At 42.1% G+C, this 24800-nt stretch overlaps 1 protein-coding gene across 4 annotated transcripts; it reads left to right on the top strand.

Moving 5' to 3' along the window:
- Positions 1–415: 415 nt before the first annotated feature.
- Positions 416–19636, top strand: LOC306867238 (uncharacterized protein). Of its 4 annotated transcripts, XM_079412838.1 has the most exons (8): positions 794–955; positions 8491–8839; positions 17264–17305; positions 17829–17909; positions 17982–18106; positions 18561–18635; positions 19089–19371; positions 19448–19588. In XM_079412838.1, exons 6-7 carry the CDS (start codon positions 18600–18602, stop codon positions 19362–19364), a joined length of 312 nt encoding a protein of 103 aa, XP_079268964.1. In that variant the 5' UTR covers positions 794–955; positions 8491–8839; positions 17264–17305; positions 17829–17909; positions 17982–18106; positions 18561–18599; the 3' UTR covers positions 19365–19371; positions 19448–19588. The 4 variants fall into 4 exon arrangements, with proteins under 4 accessions (XP_079268965.1, XP_079268964.1, XP_079268966.1 ...); XM_079412839.1 differs by lacking the exon at positions 8491–8839 and having other exon boundaries at positions 416–955; positions 19448–19636; XM_079412841.1 differs by lacking the exon at positions 17264–17305 and having other exon boundaries at positions 850–955.
- Positions 19637–24800: the final 5164 nt, after the last annotated feature.

The raw sequence follows: 24800 nt of genomic DNA, 5'->3' as shown, positions 1-24800 counted from the left end.
CTTTACAGATTATACCACATACACAGAAAAACAGACAACAACAAAAAAAAAGAAGGTATATGTTGTTATTTAGCTTAAAATACAAATGTTTCATTTAATGTTCACTGCTAAATATCACACAGTGTTTACTTTCTAAAATGTATGGAATGTAACATTGGTAGTTGAAATATGTATAGTTAAAAAACAAACATGAACAAAAGGCAGAGGACCTCAAAATGTGTATTTTAAACCTACTTCTATGGTTTTATGTCTGTAGTGCAAATTGCTGGGGCAAAAAAATAATAAAGAGAGCGCTGTCGTGTCATAAACCGTAAAAGCTTAGTTTATTATTATTAATGCCAAGATAAAAGTACAGAAAATATCAACATTATGTACAAAGAGGTGACATTATATGCAAAGCACCATTTATACATGTGTATATAACAATTAATAAATAGCGAGTGGAGGTGACGTATTTCCGCTCTTGAGTGGAGCTCCACTCGCCCTTGCCCGGACCAACATGGCGGACGCGTCGCGAGTGGAGGTGACGTATTTCGGCGAGTGGAGGTGACGTATTTCCGCTCTTGAGTGGAGCTCCACTCGCCCTATGTCTGCAGCTAGACCCTATTGAGTAAACCGGAAACTGATCTGCCGATCACTGTGGAAAACGGAAGTACGTCACGGGACTTGTGCACAGAGCCTATTAATAAATAGCGAGTGGAGGTGACGTATTTCCGCTCGAGTGGAGCTCCACTCGCCTTTGCCCGGACCAACATGGCGGACGCGTCGCGAGTGGAGGTGACGTATTTCCGCTCTTGAGTGGAGCTCCACTCGCCCTATGTCTGCAGCTAGACCCTATTGGAAAATCTTGCGATTCTTCCCCTTTAAATTTGAAACGGCAGCAGACTTCGGCTCCTCGCCATCTTTCTGCGCGTTCTTCAATCCACAGACTGCGGTGCGCAGAGGAGAAGACAAGGTGTGTGTTTATCGATAGATTGTTATAATATCTACATCTGTGCAGTTCTTTGTCTTAAATACAGTTTACAAAAAGTCATGGGAGAGCAATCGGTTTCCAATCTTCTGTAAAGTGTTCGCTGCATTCACCACTCATCACACCACAGCTGTTTCCTTCAGCGAAAGCCCTTAACACATTATACGCATACTTTATAGAACGATCACGTTATTGCTATTTTCATTTGAAAATTTAGCTTTCAATATAGAACTTAATATTACAGTGCATGTGGCATTAACTACCATACAGTTCTGCATAGAAGTGATTAAAGACAGTGACAGACAGCACTCAGTCAGTGCACTCATTTTAATTGCATATCAGAGTGATTGACAGAGATCGAAACATTGTGTGTCCTTCTCACAGACTGCTTCAGTTTTGCTGTTTTTTTTATTTTTTTACTTTTAAAAGTTAATCACAGCACCCACATAGTTTAATCCATTGTCCAGCCTTATAGCTGTGTTGTTTATATTGCTAATATGGATAGTCAGTGAAAGTTTAAAGTGATATGATGTTTTATGTTTACAATTTTCTGTTTGTACTTGAGCATAGAAAAAGATTTGTACTAGTAATGCAAACAGTAACATTTTTGGTTTGTACAGTAAACAGGTGTGTGTGTGTGTGTGTGTGCGTGTGTGTGCACCTGGTATTCATCACGTCCTGGGGACCAAATGTCCCCACAAGGATAGTAATACCAGTAAATCTTAATCTTGTGGGGACATTTTTTGGTCCCCATGAGGAAACAAGCTTATAAATCATACAGCATAAAGTTTTTTGAAAATCTAAAAATGCAGCATGTTTCCTGTGAGGGCTAAGTTTAGGTGTAGGGTTGGTGTAGGGCAATAGCACATACAGATTGTACAGTATAAAAACCATTACGCCTATGGAGAGTCCCCATAAAACATGGAAACCCAACATGTGTGTGCGTGTGTGTGTGTGTGTGTGTGTGTGTGTGTGTGTGTGTGTGTGTGTGTGTGTGTGTGTGAGATCAGGTAGACTTGTATTTGGCTTGTACTCGGATGTTATACCCATCTATGCAATACAGTGGAATACTGCAATAAGTTTAGTATACCATCCTACCCTATTAATACATTTTTTTGTAAATATTTATTTATTTATTATTATTATACCATCATTGGGGTCTGAGCCCCCCTAAAATGAAAATCCTAGCATCGCCCTTGCTGATCGCTCAAAAAAAAAAAAAAAAAACATATCCAGATAAATGGCGCCATCCGGATAGAGTGAATTGTGGTTGGATGAGAATATAAACCTATACCATTCCGACACCCAATTGGTTTGTACGCGATCCATCACACCTGCACATGACACAAATCACGTCACACTCAAAAAAGATTATTTCTTAAAAGTTATTATTTCTCCACTACTGGCTCATTTATCAAACGGGTACTTTCTCTTCGTCCGTTGCCCTCACAGATTCCTGCAGCTAAGCTTGGATGTACATTTACATTCCAATAAAGGTTATTGATGACATGCCTCTGAATTTGGACTTTTTGCACCATTACAATACTTACAGGCAACTAGTCATCATATCTTCCGCTCCATGAAACACGTTAATGCTCAGTAGTACACATATATGGTTTTTTAATGTATTTGCATTGTACTAAAATGCGTTCATTTTCAGTGGGCACATATACGGCTGAAACAGGTAGCCTAGTGCATCCCACATTTTTCAACATTAACATTTTAATATAACATTATAGTCATTATGGCCTTTAGGAAAAATTTTTTTAAGGAGGTGGGGTAGTGCACAATAGGCCCCTGTGCCGCCCTCTTTTGTCCTTAATGGCATTTTTTTCCCCTTCCATTACTTTTACTTTTATACTTTAAGTAGTTTTGAAACCAGTACTTTTACACTTTTACTTGAGTAAAAAACTTGAGTTGATGCTTCAACTTCTACAGAAGTCTTTTTAAACCCTAGTATCTATACTTCTACTTGAGTAATGAATGTGAATACTTTTGACACCACTGCATTGCGAAGTCTTGATTTGCCCCGGCTGTCATTTCTGAGCGTTATTACCTGTGTTTGTTTTATACCTCTCGACCCTGGACTGTGTATCGTTGCTGATTGTTCTCTGCCTGCCCCGACTTGGATTTGTTTATTGGACTTTTGATTCTCGCTGCCTGCCTCGACCTTCCGCCTGTTGTCTCGACTCTGTCTCTGCCTCGCCTCTATTGCTCAGTTTGCTGGTGATTGACCCTGCTGTATGTCACTTCACTTCACTTCACTTAATAAAAGCTGCAAATGGATCTAACCCAGTCTGGTCTATCGCAACAGAAGACTTCGCCAAACAAGGATCCAGCGGCTTTTTTCAACGGACTTGGGTCAGGTATGGATGCAGCGATCTTGTGGGAAGTCGTGGCCTAATGGTTAGAGAGTCGGACTTGTAATCCAAAGGTTGTAGGTTCGATTCTCCGGCCGGCAGGAATTGTAGGTGGGGGGAGTGAATGTCCAGCGCTCTCTCCACCCTCAATACCACGAGTGAGGTGCCCTTGAGCAAGGCACCGAACCTCCAACTGCTCCCCGGGCACTGCAGCATAAAATGGCTGCCCACTGCTCCGGGTGTGTGTTCACGGTGTGTGTGTGCACGTTGGATGGGTTAAATGCAGAGCACGAATTCCGAGTATGGGTCACCATACTCGGCTGAATGTCACTTCACTTCACACTTGTTACTAGCCCTCAAGCAGGAGCACGAATTCCGAGATACTTGGCTGAATGTCACTTCACTTCACACTTGTTACTAGCCCTCAAGCAGGGTACACGATTACTCGAGCGAATATTTGGCTCTGGCTAATGGCTCAGAATTACCAGACTGTGTGTTAATAGACTTTTTTTGTGATGGTCTTAACCAGCCGTTGAAATCAAAAATGATTCGTAAGGGCCCTCGTTTGTCACTGAGTCATTTTCTGGATTATGTTCTGTGGACTGTTGGTTCAGCATTCACTGTGGGTGTCGTGGAGGAACGCGATACCGCACTCACTAGTGTGATAACAGCCGTGCTGGAGCACACTCACAAAATGGCGGCCACAACAACACCCCGTCATGTCATTGCTGCCAGTCATGAGTTCAGTCAAGTCACAGCTGATGTTAAGGAGTCAAGTCACAGCTGATGTTAAAGAGCCAAGACAAGTCACACCTGATGTTAAAGAGCCAAGAAAAGTCACAGCTGATGTTAAAAGAGCCAAACCAAGTCACAGCTAATCTTCGTGAGTCAAGCCAAATCACCATTGATCATCACAAGTCAAGTCACATCTCCGCTGATCTTCCAGAATCTCTTCTCGTCTCAGCTGGTCATCCAGAGCCACACCACGTCTCAGCAGGTTATCCAGAGTCTCTTCACGTCTCCACTGACCTTCCAGAGTCTCTTCACGTCTCTGCTGACCTTCCCGAGTCTCACCACGTCACCGCTAACCATCTTAAACCACGTCATTTCACAGCTGAGCAGATATTCACACCCAGATATTCAAGCCCTGTCACACCCAGATATTTAAGGTCAGTCCTTTGAGTTCCCTGTCTGGTATCCAGCGTAAAGGATGCACCGCTGGTGTCTGTACGCGCAGCTGGTACCCCCAAATCCACTCATTCTATCCCTCCTGTTCCTGAACTAACTCTCTTTTCCGAAGTGCTTCCCATGATGGGGATCGCTCTTTGGTGTGTTTGGGCCGCGTACACCACCACAGAACTCCCAGAGACAGCGGCGACCACTATGATGTCTCTAGAGGTGGCAGCTGTTGCTGCAGAACCTCCGGAGGTGGTGGTGCTTGTTGCTGTGTTCCCCGAAGCGATGGTGCCTGCTGCAGTTTCTCCAGAGGTGGCGGCGCATGCTGCAGAACCTTTTGAAGCAGGGGAGCTCGCTTCAGCTCCTTGTATGGTGGTGGCGCCTAACAAAACACTTCCAACCCGTCATGTCATGGTCAAAAGAACCGTAAATGAGCACTGTACTTGTCCTGGTAATGAACTCTCCCTGTTTTATAATGGTACTGCTGTAGAACCTCCAAAGTTGGCGGCTACCGCTGCAGAACCTTCTGAGATATCAGTGGTATCCACTCAACAGCTCTTTTTCTGTCCTGTCGCAGCCAAAAGGGCTGTCACTGAACTGCTGTCCTGCCCTGTCACGGCTATGGAGGCTGTCTATGAATTCTCGTCCTGCCCTATCACGGCTATGAAGGCCGTCTATGAATCCTCGTCCTGCCCGGTCACGGCCATGAAGGCCGTTTGTGAGCTCTCGCCCTGTCCTGTCACGGCTAAGGAGGCCGTCTGTGAATTCTCGCCCTGCCCTGTCACAGCTATGGAGGCCGCTCGTGAACTCTTGCTTTGTCCCGGACTGGTCACAGAGGCCACTTATGAACTTTTGTCCTGCCTTGGGCTGGCCGATGGTCCCATCTCTGAACTCTTGTCCTGTTCTGAATCAGCCTTGAATGCTGATTTTGAACTCTCTGTCTTGCCCGTTTCTGTTAATCTGTCTGATCATGAACTGTCAATCTGCCCAGGTTCAAGCTATGAATCAGTTTTTGAATTGACTGTCTGTCCCATTTCCCCTAATGAGTCTAATGTAGAACCACTTGTCTGTCCAGTCCCTAACAAGAGACCTGTTATCCACCCCATTAGTCCAGTAGAGAGCCCAGAAACTGCAAATGCACAATATGTTTATCCCGTTAACCCTGTCACGGCCATTGAGACCATTCATGAACTATCTTCTTGTTCTGTTTCTCCAAATGTGTCTGTCTTCTCAGTCTTAGTTAGGGAGTTTGCTCATGGACTGTTTACCCGCTCAGTTGTCACCAAAGGAAATATTAATGGACTTCCCATGTTCCCTGCCTTGGTCCTTGAGACCGTGTATGTTCTCTCTGTCTCGTGTGTCGCAATGTCCTCTAGGTCCCTGCCATGGTTTACAGTTCCCTCCGCCCTGGTGGGCTCCTGTGCCGTCTGCTCCGCCCTGGTGGGCTCCTGTTCCGTCTACTCCACCCTGTTGGGCTCCTGTGCCATCTGCTCCGCCCCTGGTGGGCTCCTGTGCCATCTGCCCCGCCCTGGTGGGCCTCTGCTCTGTCGGCCCTGTCCTGGCCTCTGGCTCCGCCCTGGTTTCCTGCCCTGCCGGCTCTGCCTCGATCCCCAGCCACTCCACTTCCGCGGGGACCTGGCCCTCCATCCCTCCCCCTGTTCCGCCTCCGCTCCACCGCCCTCCTTGATTGTATATATTGGGGGGGCTATGTCAGGAATCCTGGCCATGAACTTCCATTAACTCACCACCAGAGGTCATTCGCTCATCACATGAACTCTTGCACTACACTAACTGTTGCACGCCACCTCAGACTACAATTCCCATCATACCTCATACCTGGGACTGATTGCACTCCACACCTGTATCTCATTAACACACACACACACAAAAGCCATTCACACACAGCACCTCATTGCGAAGTCTTGATTTGCCCCGGCTGTCATTTCTGAGCGTTATTACCCGTGTTTATTTTATACCTCTCGACCCTGGACTGTGTATCGTTGCTGATTGTTCTCTGCCTGCCCCGACTTGGATTTGTTTATTGGACTTTTGATTCTCGCTGCCTGCCTCGACCTTCCGCCTGTTGTCTCGACTCTGTCTCTGCCTCGCCTCTATTGCTCAGTTTGCTGGTGATTGACCCTGCCTGTTTGACCAATCTTAATAAAAGCTGCAAATGGATCCAACAGCTACAGCAGTCAGCTTAATTAAATGGCACAACACATACTTTTAAGAAGGGATGGATGTTGCTTTAAGTGATAGGCCAGGTAAGTGAAATTGTATTATCTTGCTATCTGAGTCCTTTTCTTTACATTTTCTGACTAAATGCTACCAAAAAGCCATTTTAAAGTGGTTAAGCAAATACTAATATTAATCGGCAGGGATCCCCAGACCAATTAGTGTGCCTCCCCTATTTTAAAACCCACGAGCTGCCCCTGCCCCAAATTTTTTCTACTCATCCCAAATTTCTTTACACGACCATGTCCCTAAAGGGGCTCCGTAGGAATGGGATTAAATGAAAAAACGGCTTCACTTTATGGCCTAAGGAGGAAACATTTAATTTAAAAGTCTGTGAAAGTGATTTTGTGCCTCTTTGGGATGGCTTCTAGAGGCACATAAGTCTGAAGTAATGAATGAATGAATTTGTTTTCACAAATCAGAAGTTATTTTAAGGGCTCAGGAAAGGGTTAACTGACAAAAACTATACTGTGAAACCTTTTGCAAATCAGAATATTGAAGCGAACGACTCAAGGAAAGGTACAACAACTAAAATATTATTGTGAAAGATAACACAAATCACCAAAGTCTATTAGAGCCATATAAGCTGATTTATCTAATGGCTTGGAAACTGTTATTCACTGGAACAGAACTGTATGACAGTATTATACAGGAGAAAGAGGGCAGAACAAGAAACACTGACACAAGATAAAATGCGATTGTGAAAGTTTTCACAAATAGAGCTTGACCTAAAACAATGAATTTGTATTCCAGCAGTCTGCGTGTTTATTGGTAATAGACATAAAACATGAAGAACCCCCATCGTTCACATTCCTTACTAGTGGACTTACCAAGGGGTTTACGGACAAGAGCTTTGCTGTGAAAAAATCCACAAATCAAGCTGGTGAAGGTGACTCATAAAAAAAAAAAAGAAAAGAATGGAAGTTATTAACTTTAAATGCTACGTTTAAAAATCTAGTGTTTATTCGGATCTAAATGATTATTCAAACAAAAAACTTAAAAAAACAAGCAAGCAGGTGTGACCTGCAATATTCTAGATACATATATATTTAGTAAAGAGCCATAGAGGTACCTAGCGGGAAAACCATGGCATTACAAATGAATTTTTTTTTTTCCTGACCACAAAATTTGCCTCTTTGCATTGGAATTCAAAACCCTTTTCTCTATTTTAACCTAATATTTATTTTACACTTGATTAATTGTAATATAAGTAATATTAGGAAAAATATTTTAAGTCATTAATGGACCATAATTATCGCACAAATTAGTAATTAGTACCAAAAGATCTCCTCAATATTAAATAAATATTATTGGTAACACTTTACAATAAGGTTAATTAGTTAACAAGAACTAAGCATGAACAATACTTCCACAGTATTTATTAATATTAGTTAATTTCAGCATTTACTAATGCATTATTAAAATCACAAGTTGTGTTTGTTAACATTAGTTAATGCACTGTGAACTAACATGAAGAAACAATGAACGACAGTATTTTTATTAACTAGCATTAACAAAGATTAATAAAGAGTGTAATAAATGTAGTGTTCATTGTTTCATTCATGTTAATTAATACATTAAGTAATGTTAACGAATGACACATTATTGTAAAGTGTTACCATATTATTGAACTAAAATATAGAACATTTAACAAGAAAATAGTTCAGCTATATGGTAACATATGATACTGTAAATGTCAGACATAATAATCAATGCATAATATGCTGTAATGTTTATCAAAAATTGCAGCAAATATCTGTACTGCTTATGAACCATGTGACCGCTGGTGTGGCGGTGCTGGCGAGAGCAAAGCAGAAGAAGAAGACCGCAAATTTCCAAACTGGAAAGAAGAAGAAGGACCAAATTTCCAGGACCCTATTTTTTTTTTTGTAACAGCACCAACTAGAGAATTGGATCACCACAGATAGACAACTTGTTTGGCGGCGCTGGCGAGAGCAAAGCAGCAGAAGAAGAGGCTTTCAGGACTGCATTTCCAAACTGGAAAGACGAAGTAGTAGTAGTAGAAGAAGAAGGACTGCAATTTTTTTGTAACAGCGATAACTAACTAGCAAATTATGGACAACTTGAGCAGTGAAGGGTGAGTAACTTTACCGAGTTTCAATTGAGTTTTATTCTATAACGTTAAACGTAGCCAAAGTGAGAACTGCTAAGAAATAAGAATTTGTTTACTAGTTTTATTGATTATCACAACGTTCTTAATTCGTGAGTTCATTCAAAATGGCCTCGGTCAAGAATCATGTTCTTTAGCAAGAATAATCCCCTTGTTACAGTGGCCAGAAACCAGTCTGGGGTGGCACAGGAATCTTTGTTAATTAAAAATGTGTTTGACTAAAGTACTAGACCGCTTTAGTGCCTAAAACACAACCGAATACAATAAAAGAGGCAGACAAAGTACACAACTCCATTACTTGAGTGAAAGTACAGATACGTCTGGTCAAATATTACTCCATTACAAGTGGAAGTTGTGAAGACAGATTTTTACTTAAGTAAAAGTAAAGAAGTACTTGCTCTTAAAAGTACTTAAGTACCAAAAGTAAATTTCCTTTTTTTATGTCAATGCACTGTTTTATTATGTTCTACTTAATACTTGCAATACTTCTGAAGCAACTTACAATACCTTACACCGACTGAATACACTGACTAGGTTGTAGCATCTTTGGAATAAAGAGCTTTTAGAATCTTAAAAACCAATGGGGGAAAAAATAAAACAAAATAAAAATGCTGTCTAATCGCTCTCTCTGTACTTGTCACACATAGAACACTCTGTGCAGTGCTGCTTCAAGTCCATCGCCTATTGTGCTTTGTTCAGAGACGGGGGAATTAAAAAAAATCCCTCAGTAAAACCACCATCCCCCATAACCATCCCCTTTAGATTAATAATGTTGTGTATTATGTAAAACTGTTCAAGCAATTGAAATGTCAAAATACTTTATTTATGATAATTCAAAAACGAAATAATGGCCAATCAGAAATCGGTACTGTAACAAGCTACGCACAAGCTGAAGCAAGTTTTAGTCATTTGTTGCGCAAAATGGTTCAAGTGCACCTTTTAAAGTTCTTTAAAAAGAAGACAACAGAAGGTATGATTTTTCCTTGATTAGAATTTAAAGACATTCCCCTGACCTAAAGTTATTGCGCTGCATTTGTGACTGTGAGGGACAGAAAGACAACAGGAGAGCTGACATATCGACTATAGCAAAAAACAATAGGTTACTTGCGTAACCCCGGTTCTCTGATAGCATTAAGTGAGGTGTCTCACTATGGGATACGCCCCTTCCGCGTATTCCTCAGAAGCCCTATTACATTACGCCAGCCCCAATTGGCTGGCAGACGTGACGCTGTGTCTGGGAGTGGCCTCCCCACCCCTCAGTATAAAGGAGCGACACAACGTCACTACAACATTCAAAACAAGCACACCTCTTCCTCGCTTCGCACAGCAAGGAGGGTGATCTGGTGAGACACCTCACTTAATGCTATCAGAGAACCGGGGTTACGCAAGTAACCTATTGTTCTCTTTCAAGCATACGTTTCGGTGTCTCACTATGGGATATCCTAACTCCCGTATTGCCAGATAGCCTGCCTCGAAGTCTCCTGCCAACCACAATACTGCGTGCGGGGCTGAACGAGTCATGACTCGTGATTCACATTCCAACGCTCAATACTGCATGCGCTAAAGTCTGAGCTGTAACGTCCAGCTTATAGAACCTTGCAAATGTATGCGGTGAGGACCAGCTCGCCGCTTCGCAAATATCCTGTAACGAGACTCCTTTAAACAGGGCCCAGGACGTTGACATTCCCCTTGTTGAGTGTGCACGTAAACCAGATGGGGACACAAGACCCTTACTGGAATATGCCAGCGAGATCGCCTCCACTATCCAGTGCGACAACCGCTGCTTAGTAATCGGCTTCCCCGTACGAGGTTTCGCCCAAGATACGAACAGCTGATCACTTTCCCTGAACCCTCTAGTTCTTTCTGTATAAATGCGTAAAGCACGCACTGGACACAATGCATTTAACTTTTGCTGTTCTGATGAAGCAAAAGGTGGTGGACAGAAGGCTCTTAACTCAAGAGGAATGATAGCCTTAACTATTTTGGGCATGAATGCAGGATTAGGTTTCAGAACTACCCCTGCATCCCCAGACATGAACTGCAAACACGCTGAGTGCACTGAAAACGCGTGAATCTCGCTTACGCGTTTTGCCGAGGATAAAGCTAACAGCAGTGCCGTCTTAAATGACAATATTTTTAAATCAACCTTATCCAGCGGCTCAAATGGGGACATGGAAAGAGCATCTAGCACCAATCCCAAGTCCCATGAGGGGGAAATCGGTCTCGACACTGGCAAGGCGCGGCGCGCACCTTTCATAAACCTGCCTACCAAAGGATGCTGCCCCACAGTTTTATCAAAACCAATGTGACAAGCAGATATAGCAGCCAGAAACACTTTTATGGTTGAAAACGCTTTCCCTTGGTCTATCAAATCCTGAAGAAATGATAGAACCACTGCCACTGAACACTGAAAGGGTATCTCATGTTTAGTTGCGCACCAGCGCTCGAACACGCCCCATTTGCATTCATAAAGAGACCTAGTCGATGAAGCTCTAGCATTTTGTATGGTTCTAATAACGCTGTCAGGCAGACCGGTTATATTTAAATTGACCCACTCACAGGCCATGCCCATAGTGCCAGGCGTTCTGGATGAGGATGAAAAATCTCCCCCTCTGCTTGTGACAGAAGATCTCTGCGCAGCGGGAGAGACCACGGGTCTTTGTACAGCATATGTATGATCTCCGCTAGCCAATACTTCCCTGGCCACCTCGGAGCTATTAATATCAGTTTTAGTCCCTCCTCCCTCACTCTGTAAAGTGTTGGGGATATCAATGCTATCGGTGGGAAAGCGTAAAGGAGAGTGCGAGGCCATTCGTGCGCCAGCGCATCTATCCCCAGAGGCGCGCTCTGATCTTTCAGGGAGAAAAACAGAGGACACTGAGCATTGTCGTGTGACGCGAACAGATCTACTGTCGCTCTGCCGTATATGCTCCAAATCTGTTCGACCACCTCCCTGTTCAACTTCCACTCCCCGTAGAGAGGATTGCCCCTGGAAAGCAAATCCGCACCCTGGTTCATAACACCCTGTACGTGCGTCGCTCTCAGGGATAAAAGATTGGTATTGCTCCATAAAATCAGTTTGCGTGCTAACATGTGCAAGGGAAGTGATCTGAGACCTCCCTGCCGGTTTATGTAAGCCACAACCGTAGTGTTGTCCGTTCTCACGAGAACATGATGCCCTTTGAGAAAAGGAAGAAAATGCTTCAACGTCAGAAAAACGGCTAGCATTTCCAAATAGTTTATGTGAAGACTGGTCAGATGTTGATCCCATCTTCCATTCACTATCCTGCCCTCGTGAATGCCCCCCCCAACCGGACAACGACGCGTCCGTTGTTATCACTTTTCTGGCTCGAACCACGCCCATGAGTACCCCCTGAACCAGAAAGGTCGGGTGTCTCCACTGGCGCAGTGCTAAGACTGCCTCTGACGTCACTCTTACTCTCCTGCGGGAGTGACGTATTGGGTCCAGTCCCTGAGACGCTACCCAGCGTTGAAATTCTCTCATGAACAGTCTGCCTAAGGGAATAACTATCAGGGCTGAAGCCATCAGTCCTAATAGCCTGAGGCATGTGCGAAAGGAAACACTGTTTCCCCTCTGAAAATCGGTCATGCACCGAGTGAATTTTCTCACCCTGTCTTCTGACAGTCGTGCTCTGAATGTCACCGAGTTCAGTGACAGCCCCAGATATGTTATAGACTGTGTGGGAATTAAAACACTCTTTTCGATGTTTAATTTGAAACCCAGTTTCTGTATGTGTTCCAGAAGCATAACTGTGTGTTCTCTCGTTTCTCGCTCTGACTGAGCTGTCACCAGCCAGTCGTCTATGTAAGTAGCGAGACGAATGCCCTTCTCCCTGAGCGGAGTGAGTGCCGCTTCTGTACATTTTACAAACACTCGGGGGCTGAGAGACAACCCGAATGGTAGAACCAGATACTCGTATGCCACGCCGAGGAAAGCAAACCTCAGGAATTTCCTGTGGGGTGGATATATCTTTATGTGAAAATATGCGTCCTTCAGGTCGATTGACGTAAACCAATCGCCATGGCGCACTAATTTTAGGAGTGTAGAATGAGTGAGCATTCTGAACTTGTACTTTCTTAAGTACTTGTTCAGTGCCCGCAGATCTAATATGGGACGAAGAGCTTGAGTCCCTTTCTTTGGGACGAGGAAGTACCTCGAGTAAAACCCGCTGTGGCTCTGCTCGGGTGGGACCACTCTTATAGCCCTTTTGTTCAACAGAGAGGAAATTTCTTCCTGAAGAACATGCTTTAATTTTTCCCGCACCTGAGAATGAATTATCCCTTTGAAATGCGGGGGGGAAGCGGCGAACTGCAGTCGGTACCCGAATTGTACTGTCCTTAGTACCCAGCGGGACCGTGTGCATTCTCGCCAACTGTTTATTTGCAGCGTTCTGGCGCCCTCGTGTGGCTGAGCCGTGAGCGAGTTTGTTGTCTGTACTGCGCATGCGTGGGCATTCAGCGCTCGGACAGAGTTTAAGCGTCTCATCACCCCTAAGGGAGCTAAAGCTCCCCGAGGTGATGTTATGCTGTGGTCTGTCAACGTGTTTTGCAACGTTTTTTGGGGAATTATGTTTTGCAACATGTTTTGGGAATACAATGAAAACTTTATTGAGTTTTGGACATGAAAAATGCTTGTGACTAGTGGGTGGGTATACACCACTGCACCATCCCTTGTCCTTTTCACTGCTCTGGTTCCCCTGGCCCAACCGGGCTCTATCTTTCCACAGAACATCCGGGAACTTTGGAACTCGTCCACTGTCGAACGCTGAACATCTGGGGGACGGGAGCTCGCGAACGGGGGGGCTTTTGTGCTCCTTTCCCCGGGGAAGACCCCATCAAACTGCCTTCTTCTTCCTCCTCGCTCCCTGAGGATGGGAGTGAGGATGAGGTTGAGGAGCTGGCTGGACCGCCTGAGCTGTTGCAGGCGGGTAGTTCTTCCTAGGCCAGGCAGTTCTCTGTTCCGGGACTCCGCTGTGACCCACTGCATTCACGTTCGGTCTCTGCCGCCGAGGAATGCGATAGCTGGGGGGTGGGCGGGCCGTAACTTGTGCGAAAGTCTGCCGAGGTGGCGGGGGGGGTGCAGTCTGTGCCTTCCGAGGCATACAGAGCTGCAAAGCCTCATCATCCCTCTTCTTTTCCTCGCATCTCTTTTGCATCAGTGTCAACGCCGAGCCAAAAATGCCTTCTGTGACCACCGGTGCGTCCAGGATAGCTTCTTTCTCCCTGTCTGAGAGATTAGCCAGGTTAAGCCAACGTCCTCTCTCTTGGATGACCATTGTGGCCATGGCTTTGCCCGCGGCTTGAACCGCGCACCTCTGAAGACGCAGAGAGAGATCTGTCACTACACAGATCTCTTCCCAGTGCGTCTGACCTGGTATGGTCGACGCTTCGTCCTGCAATTCCGCTTGGTACGCGGTCAGCATAGAGGTAGCGTTCAGCGCCCTGACAGAGAGAGCAATCGCTTTATAAGCGCGTTCCGACATGCTTGACTGGAAACGGTCCGCTTTGGATGGCAACGTCGGATTTGCAGCTGCCGTGTGCTTTGGATGCAAGTGCGCGGCAACTAATGGCTCCATGGGAGGCATTCGGAGAAGTCCTACTTTCTCCATTCCCTCCACATCGAGAGCGGATCCTCCCTGCACGGGTAACTTGCTGGTGAACGGTTTGTCCTTCCAGGTCACCGCAAGCTCCTCCAGGAGCTCTGGAAACACAGGAAGGAGCTGCCGTGCTGCCCGTTTCGCCCTCGGCAGCCGCTTACCCTCATAGCGAGACTTTGCAGTCTCTGCTACCACGGTCGGCCACGGAATATTTAGTTTCTCTGCAGCGCGTTTGCACACATCTTGCAGATCCACACTGAGCAGCGGGGATGGTGCCCCATCCGCATCTTCCGTGGTCCCCGCCGCGGCGAAGGGTTGTGCCGTGTGCGCAGGGGGAATGAAAGGGGAGTCCTCGAAATCTTCCTCTTCTTCAGAGAGAAGAAAGTCCGATTGTCCCTCTTCCTCGAAATCGAGCGCGTCTTCTTCCTCGTCCGTGCTAAACACACTGGTCAGAGGGACGCAAACGTCAAGCTGTTCACCCCATGATAAAGCTGCCGTGGTGGGCAGCTCTACAGGGATGGATACCTGCGGAGTGGCAGCTGGAACGGGGCTAGGCGACATGAGGGGATCGTGGCCTGACAGGCTAGCTTGGCGTGCTAGCCTGCGACGAAGGCTCTTCGTAGTGAAGCGTGCGCAGTGTTCACAGGAACCGGGGTTCTCGATCGCCATTTGGGCATGTTTCAGCCCAAGACATGCAGAGCAGACCTGGTGTGTGTCTTTGCATGAAATTTTGTTCCCACATGAACAAAGTCGCACAGCATCTCCCTCGCTAGCCGGGACAGTCTGCATTGCAGCAGCCATCGTAGTATCGAACACTCCTTGCAATCGGCTGGAATGCAAAATTGAAGGAGTCAGGCGAAAAAACGGCGTGGTGGCCAGTCGTTCGTCCGAGAGTTCGTTAAGGCTTCTGGTGTGAAGCGAGAAGAGGTTTTTGAATGTCGTAGTGACGTTGTGTCGCTCCTTTATACTGAGGGGTGGGGAGGCCACTCCCAGACACAGCGTCACGTCTGCCAGCCAATTGGGGCTGGCGTAATGTAATAGGGCTTCTGAGGAATACGCGGAAGGGGCGTATCCCATAGTGAGACACCGAAACGTATGCTTGAAAGAGAACAAAATCATTCACTGCGCGATGGAGCCTATTAGAATGCCTTTATAATTCAAACAATTAAAGAAAAAAACACCCATGCATGAGTTTTTATGTTTTATATTCATTGTACAAACAATGTACTTTTCTGTATATCAGCACATGTGCCATTAATTTGATACAACAGTGCAGAGCAACACAGTGTTTCATTTCTTGAATTAATCTGTTTTTGAACAAATCAAGTGAGCCAGTGGTTCAACGGTCCATTGAGATGGACTCACTTGTTTCATTTCTATTGAATCAGCGGTTTTGAACAAATCGTTTGATTAGAATGATTGAATAAATCATTTATTAAAACAGGGACACCTGGCGGTTTAATTGTCATCATTATTTATCCATGACCATGACAGACCTAAACCAGCCAAGGTGTAATGGTGTGAATGTGTTGCGTTTCATCAAAATTAATTTCATTTATAATGTAATATGTGGGTTAAAAGAATGTAGTTCGCCCGGTCCGGATGGCTTGGAAGTTAAATTTGTTAAACTTGCTTCTCACATTTTAATGTATCCTTTGACTGATTTGTTTAACTTGTCTTTGTCTTCCTGTTCAATACCCTCCATATGGAAATGTGCTAAGACTATTCCTCTTTTCAAAAGTGGTGACCCATCTGATTTAAACAATTACCGTCCAATTTCTATTATTTGTACTGTAGCAAAGGTTTTTGAGAAATTAATTTTTTATCAAATATCCAACTATATTAATCAGTTTATTATTTTGTCTCCATTTCAGTCAGGTTTTAGACCTAACTTCTCCACTACCACAGCTTTAATGAAATTTACCAGTGATTTGTTTATTTCTTTTGATAAATGTCAACCTACTGGTGCTATTTTTATCGATCTTTCTAAAGCATTTGATATGGTGGACCATTATCTTTTGCTTGATAAATTACACTCTTTAGGCTTTGATCAAAATTCTCTTCTTTGGTTTAATTCCTATCTTCATAACAGACAACAATATGTTACGGATTATCTGGTTATTGATAAGGGTGTTCCCCAAGGATCAACACTTGGTCCTTTGCTTTTTTGTTTATTTATTAATGACCTTCCTAAAACTTGTTTACACTCTTCTATTCAGCTTTATGCAGATGATACTGTTATTTATTCTTCTCATTCTGATATTTCATTTATTCAGTCCTCTCTGCAGTTAGACTTTAACTCCTTAAAGGATTGGTTTTACAAAAACAAACTCGTTATTAATAAAAAGAAGTCCTGTAGTATGGTGTTCTTTAAAAGATTCCATCGTCCTGACTCTTTTGATTTAGATATTAGTTTTGAAGATGGGTCACTTCTATCTAAAGTTGTTCTATTTAAATATCTTGGTCTTTGGCTCGATCCTGAATTGTCTTTTAAGACATTGATTATATTATTAAAAAAGAAGAGTGAAGAGTGTGTGTATATATATATATATATATATATATATATATATATATATATATATATATATAAAAAATTCATACAAGATGGGAATTGTGAGTGTTCTACGTGACATTCAGTCATCTGTTTGTAAAAAAAAAAAAAAAAATCAATTGCACAATTGCTCCATACTGTATTTGTTCAAACAGTAAGATTTTATGTCATCTAGTTTTGCTAATTAGTATACCCCCCCTCTGATCAGTGGTATGTTCCCAGGGTGCAGTAAACTTCAGTCTGTGGGAGGCACTCTGAGGAGAGGTATGTGTTTTAGTTAATGGACAATTTAATTGTTTTAGAGTTTATTAAGTAGAAATTAGGATGAGTTTAGAATAAAACATGGTGGTTTTGTGTTAAACAAGGGATTACTAATGTTGAAAACGCTGTATAAAGTGTATTTCTTTAAATGAGTGTTTGACAAATTTTTGGGATTAGTATATCTGAAGTATCAATTTACATTGTGTTCATCTCAGGTATGAAGAGGTTTGTTAATATTGATCGTTTTATAGTTTTAATGTATTTGAGTATGACGAGATTAAGGTGTTACTGCACTGAGTGGAGTGCGCGCCAATAAGGGGTGGTGCAGTCTGGGTAATGTAGTTCATGACCTACTGGACATTATTTGGGATAAGAAAAGAGTAAGACAACTTGAGTGTGATTTTTGTAGTTTTGGTTGTTGCCTGCATTTTAGAGTGATGGGACAATGTACTAAATCAAAGATGTATTTGCAGATTGTAAACTGAACAGAGACGATTGTTGTAACTGTCCCATTCTGTGCTTGCAGTAAACACCTTAAAAGACCCTATTGGTGTTCGTCCTTCTTGGCGGGTTGGGTTCTGTGGTGCACAAGAAGACTGCTACAAAGGTGCCAGCACAAAAACATATTCAGCAAAATATTGTTTAATTATCAGTATTGACCAACATTCCACCATTTCAGGCCCCAGAAAGAAGAAAAAAATGAGACCAATTTTGTAATCATTGTGGAAAATTAGCAACAGGACGCATGACTGATGGAGCAGGAGGAGGAGATTGCTCTGCTCAGAGCTGAAAGGAACAACACACGTGAGTTCTCACAGACATTTACTTACATGTACAGATTTGTTTGTTTTTTAAACTATCAATACAATCTAACTTGATTTTTTCATGTATCATCATATCCACAGATGTTTATTCAAATCTCAAATTACTATTAATTTCCACTAAAGTCTGTTACCAGTTGTCATATGAATAGACAGTCATTAATGGCACTGATTTTAGTCTCCTCGAACCTTTTTCACATTTCTGGCTTTCTGAATAGCGGAAGTCATAGTTGGGTGAACAGTGAATGGGAGACTGCTACAATATTTTTTTTTTTGCATTTGCTCGAATAACAAAAGAAGTCCATGATAACGGCAGTCAGAAGAGAGAATGGGGTCAGATTTAACGTCACTCCCATAGATGCTGGATTAGGGTCATTCCATGTCATTTAATATTTTGGCTTTATGAGCTTCATGTGTGGTGTGTTTGTTTCGATCAGGTGAGAGAGCGTCTGCCGGTGGTGCTCGCCAGATGCCATATGCTGGAAGAGCAGCTCACAGCCACTCATAAAGAGGTTAGACCAGACAAGGCACAGCTTCAGAAAACAGTCAGGGTTATAATAATGTCACGGTGGGTTAATGTTGCTCTGTGGGTTGTTGTAGCTGGCAAGGAGCAGAGCAATCAGAAGAAGGTGATGAGTAGCTCTGTCCAAAACTTACATGCTCCAAAAAGCCATCATAAGAGTAATGGATATGATGAACTGATTAACTGTAGGCTTCTATTCACATATAAACATATTCATAACATGGAACGTACACGGAGCTGTTTAACTGTGTGAAATATGTTTAACAGAAGCTCAGGGTCTGGCTCTTTCCAACATTATTTATTTTCTTTCGGCCGGAGAACAGAAGCATAACTGCTAAACATATTTTCAGCTAAATAATTCAGTGAAAGTGTTTCTGTTGAACATCCTGACAGTTTCCTGAAGTCTTCATATTCCAGTGTAACGCGTGGTGTGTGTTTACAGCAGCGTCAGGCGCCTCTGGGTGCCGAGGACGAATTTTGGGAGGACAGGGAGATGCAGGAGGCCATGGGCCGAGTCCTGCTCATGAAGGAGCATGTAGAGTCTCTCAGCAGCCGCGTCGCAGGACCTAAACGGCCACCTCCAGAGAGACTTACGAGAGGTACAGAGCAGAGCCTTCGTCCGCAGAGAAACGCATCAAACGAGCCAGTTTGTGACCATGTGTTTCTGTTGAGATGTCAGTCTCTGGCTCAGAAGGAACGCATAGAGGAGAGAATTTAATGACATGGTGATTTGCAGAAACATCATAGTAAGTAACTGTGCATATGTGTGTATTGTTTTTATGACTGTGTGTTTCCTCGCAGGACCAATCCTCAGGTGACCGGTCATCTCTCCCTGCGTTTGTAAAGACTTCTATCAGAAGCATAGGCTGGAAAAATAGTTTATTTTCTTTTTTTTTTCATATTCCTTTGTTACTTATGTTCAATTAAACTCATCTTTGTTGTATCTTTTTATTGTCCTTTATTGAAATAAATCTTCTGTTCCTGTAATATAAATAATGCACAGTCTAAGTACTTATGAACAGATGATTTTCCTGAATCTTTTGTCATTTGCCAATTAATTAAAATGAATTTCCCAGTGGTGCTCCCATCTATCAGTCTGTGTTCAGACATCAGAAGCCTCATTCGAATCAAATACTCACAAGTCATATTAACTAAAGTTTGTCATTGCACAACAGCGTGTTTAGCCACCACGCAAAACCCAGGTTGGAGCTAAACTCGGCAGGAGACCGGCCCTCCAGGAACAAGTTTGGTGACCCCTGGCATAGACAACACCCTTTTGGACTTTGTCACAATCTATAAAATTGTTAATTGAAAAAAATAATAATATAAATACATATAATGTTGCTGGTTTTGCTTGTAACTTTATATTCATTTTAGCAACGCAAAATATCTCTCAAACTGACATTTATACTTGTACCTAAATATTTGAGACCATGGAAAATTCATAGAAAAAAAAAACTTGACTTCACGGAATGTCACCAAGCATAATTAAAGATACACATTGTAAATTTAACAAAACTGTGATATTTTATACATTAAAAATTTTAAGTAGGCACTGTGTAATCACAGAAAAATAAAAAAGGAAGTACAATTTGGCCCAAGTTGGCAGAAATGACTCAAAATGCTACCCTGCCCCCTTTCATTTTCAATAATGCCAAAAATGGAAAACGCTACAATAGATTCATTCCAGCTCAAAATCAGCCTAAAATATGAAACCGCACATCTTTACTCATCAGTCTCATCCCTATCACTATCTTCAGAGCCATCATCCCATATATCTCGTTCCTCTGTTTTCTGAGAAACATTTGCACAGTATTGGCACTAACATTTAAGGGGACCTATTATGGAAAAATCACTTTTATAAGCTGGTTGAACACAGTTGTATGGCCGCAGTGTGAAAACAACCAGCCTATAAAGTTAAAAACCCAACAACTCATTTTTGAATAAAACCAATAAATCATGAAAAGCCTCTCTAAAAGAGCCGTTTCAGATCACTGTTGCCAACTCTCGCGAGACAAGCAAGCAACCGCAGCTTCAAAAACAAGCCCAATATTTTTTTGATGATTTATTATCAATATTATTTATAACCAACAAATGAGCCTGCAACATATTAAACTGAAACCACTCTTTTACCTGAAAAGCAAAAACAGAAGCTATTTTACAAAAAACAGCAAACTGCAACAAAAGTGGGAACCAAAACTCGTCTCCAATCAGCTGTGAGCAGAATAGGATTGGAGAGATGAAAACGGAGAAAAACACAAGAGCTTCAAATGGGAGCTGTAACATAGTCACATACTTATAGCCTAAAATATATCCACAAGTTTCCTACGTCCCATGAGGCATTGCGTCAGAAGTGGGCGCGACTTCCGGTTCGAAGTTGACACTCATTCATTCATTAGTTGACCGTCATTCAAGATTTAGTGATCCAAACTTAATGATGTGGGAACACAACCTCAACGAAATTAAAAGGGGTGATATAACAGTACCTTTACCGGTTGGGAGGATGACGTGAAGAAGTGGCCTCGTATCACGGAGGGTAACATTTTTAGCTATTTTGTAGATTCAGTAGCCTGTGATGGTAAGGCGTTGAGCAATCTGAAAAGCTCAGAGGCATATCAATATCTACACAGTGATAAAGTCGGTCGAGTGTTGTTTAAGGACGTCGGAAACGACCTTGCGTATCTAAAAGCTGACATTGAGCCGAGCCAGAGCCTGCACGTAACACATCATAAGGCTTGGGTGCTAGTTTCAGTGACAGGTGAAGTACAGACAGCGGGTTGTTCATGTATTGCAGGGCCAGGACGCTCTTGTAGTCATGCAGCAGCACTTTTGTGGAAGGTCAGTAAAGTTAGGACAATTAAGGGCACAAAATGTATTATTGTATATTTTTTATTAATTAATAAATGTACTAAACTGAAATGTTTACTGTGTGTCATTCATTTTCTGTATATGATGCTTCACAGTAGCCTTGACTTAATAAAATTGGATAATAAAACAATTCAATTTAGGTTGAAAATGCAGTCAGACAGGGCAAGACAGGGATGGCATGCACTGATGTGCAAAGGAAGTGGAATTCAGGTGCGAAGAAGAGGAATGAGGAAGGTGGAATGAGGAAGGTGAAGAACATTATTAACACTATTAACCATCACAGGCCATACCACATTTATCCAGGCACATCAACAGTGCCTCCCCAACTTTTTAAGAACCACAGAGAGTTCATAGCCCACAGTAATTCATCAGTGATGGCCCCACTGTTTCAGCTTCGGACAAATGGTCTTATTCAGTTAAGTTATAGAGCAGATGTAGACAGCAACAAGGCAGGCCACAGCAAACATGATCCAACCCACAGTAATACACTCTGTCATACTGAACACAGCAAAACACTAACATGTCCAAAATGCACACATTTTTATGAGGGCTACATTAAAGTGTCCCCTACACAAGCAGCTACACTGATGGAAGAAACCAGGATGCAAAGTGCTTCACAGTCATGGCATGATGCTAGAAAGCTTCGTCTAACAGCCAGCACAGCAAAACAGGTCCCAAAACGAAACAGATCCTCAAAAATGTCTAAATGAGCATCTGTACCCAACATTCACCGGCAATACAGCAACACTGCATGGCAAAGAAAATGAGATAAACGTCATCACACTCATGGAAAGCAGAGGGCATACTGTGGAGAAGAGAGGCCTGGTCGTGCACCCTGACCATCCTTGGTTGGGAGCCAGCCCAGATGGGATCCTTGACTCCTGGCCTACAAAGTTGCAAGCTAGTCATCTGGACACCAAGTGAGGACATCAAATTGGAGATTCCATTTGATAAGCACTACACAGATCTGCATCTGCAGAACTTCTTTTTTGTACACATGCTACCTAGATAAGCTGATGATTTTGATAATAAATAAATATTATGTTAAAAAACTGAAAATTATATTATATCATATTATTATAAAAAAAGATAAAAAATCATTAAGCTGTCATTCATGAAGGCAAAAGGTAATGTAACAATGTGGAATAAGTTTAAATGTTACAAAAATAAATAAATTTTAAGACATCTATTCGAACCAAATGTATTTTCTCTTAGTATTAGGATATGACTACTTGTTTTTCTATTACAGCCCGTGATAATTAATACTTTATTCTATTCTGCTCTGCATCAACCTGGTGCTATTTTGGAGAGTATCCACTGAATGTAAACAGCATATGCTGTTCTGTGTCAGCTCTAATCTCTAAAAAGGCGCCAGGCTGACGCAGAGATGGATTGTTGAATAAACTTGTTTTTTTTATTTTTGCGCACAAAAAGTGTTCTCATGCTTCGTAAAATTAAAGTTGACCCCCTGATGTCAAATGTTTTATTTTACTGATCTCCTTGCTATGTTTCTGAGCTTTGATCGTGTAAATTACATTACTGTCTAGATCTCAGAACTCATCAAAAATATCTTCATTTGTGTTCCGAAGATGAACAAAGGTCTTACAGGTTTGGAGCAACATGAGGGTGAGTAATTCACGACAGAATTTGATTTTTTTGGGGTGAAATATCCCTTTAATAGTGTATATTTGTAAAATGTGTCATTTGCAGTGTTGGGTAAGTTACTCAAAAAAATTATCCACTACAAATCACTAATTACTTCTTTAAAATCGTAATTTGATTACTGCATTTAAAAAGTAATCAGATTACTAATTACAGGGTTCGTACAGAAATTGCCAAATGAAATTCCAGGACTTTCAGCACAATTGTTTTTGGCTTTCAAGGACTAAAATCAGAGATCTCGCTTATCATCTTTCCAATTATAATACATAAACTAATAAAACAATGGTACAAATAAAGTGCAGCACAAGCAAAGCATGCAGTGACCATTTTAACATTTAAAACTATACTATGGCAAAGTACACTTTACTTTTATTTTATGAATACATGATTGACCTGAAGAATAAAAGCTATATCGTACACTTGGAAAAATATGAGCTATATCATGCTGATTATTTTGACATTTGAGCAATATGATAATTTTTAGTAATACAAATAAAAGTGAAAAACTGGCTTTTTATTTATATATAAACTAACAATGAGGCAATCATAATTGGTTTAAATAAAGTAATCAAATCCAAGTAATTACATGGTTTTATTTAACAAAACTGTTAAAATGCATGAATGTAATAATGCCTGTATATAATATGAATATAACAACTTAAGAACAAATTCCTGCAGAGGGCACCAATGCTTCATTTTCAAGCATTATTCAATGACATTTAAATCCATTTAACACAAGCAAACTCAGAGCAACTTTTATTTTGAAATTGCAATGTACAACAAATGGCATCTTTAGAAATATGTTGATGTATTCACCTGTGTTGGCATAGATAACACGCACTGTTTTCCTGGATGACCGCTTTTCACTTCAAGGTGAAATATCGCGAGATCTCGTGCGCTCACAAAAGCCGGGAGAAATGGTAATTAACACATGCAGTATTGTTCATTTTGCATGAAAATATTGTTTTTTATCGAAAACAAATATGAACACTAATTTCTACGGAAGTTCTAAGCGGCCATGCATTATTATAATTGTTCTGTCTTGTTTTCTCGTGATCACGACTTAATTTTCTCGTAATCTCGACATAACGAAAGTTGTTTTGTCGTTATCACGACTTAATTTTCTCTGTGTATTCGGCATGAGAAAATGCTATAGAAGCAGCATCATCGCAGCATCATGGATGATCGTTTTCGCTTTTACGTTGATCAGGGACTCACTCAAACTGAAATAATAAAAATAAAAATATGGTATAAGTACCATCGCAAATATTGAAGGTGTTGTGTGTGTGACCGACTACATTGATCCATGATAGAATACTTGTCATGCATATTCATACTCGGACATTTTAGCTCTGTGTCTGTCAGTGATTGACGACTTACACATAAGTGTTCAACACTTGAGAAGGAGGCTGTCGGGTCTGCAACTTTATCGAAGAAGACAATATAGCGACCCTGATTTTCTCACGATAGCTACAATTACGTCTTGAGAAAACGGTTTTTAGGTTGAGATCAACAACTTTCGTTATGTCCAGATAACCACAAAACAAATTTCGTTATGTCGAGATCACGAGAAAATTAAGTCGTGATCACGGGAAAACAACTTTCGTTATGTCGAGATCACGAG

The sequence above is a fragment of the Barbus barbus genome (assembly GCF_936440315.1).
Source record: "Barbus barbus genome assembly, chromosome: 4".
NCBI lineage: Eukaryota > Metazoa > Chordata > Actinopteri > Cypriniformes > Cyprinidae > Barbus > Barbus barbus.
Note: the sequence above shows the minus strand (reverse complement) of the source record. Positions and strands in the feature narration are given on the sequence as shown.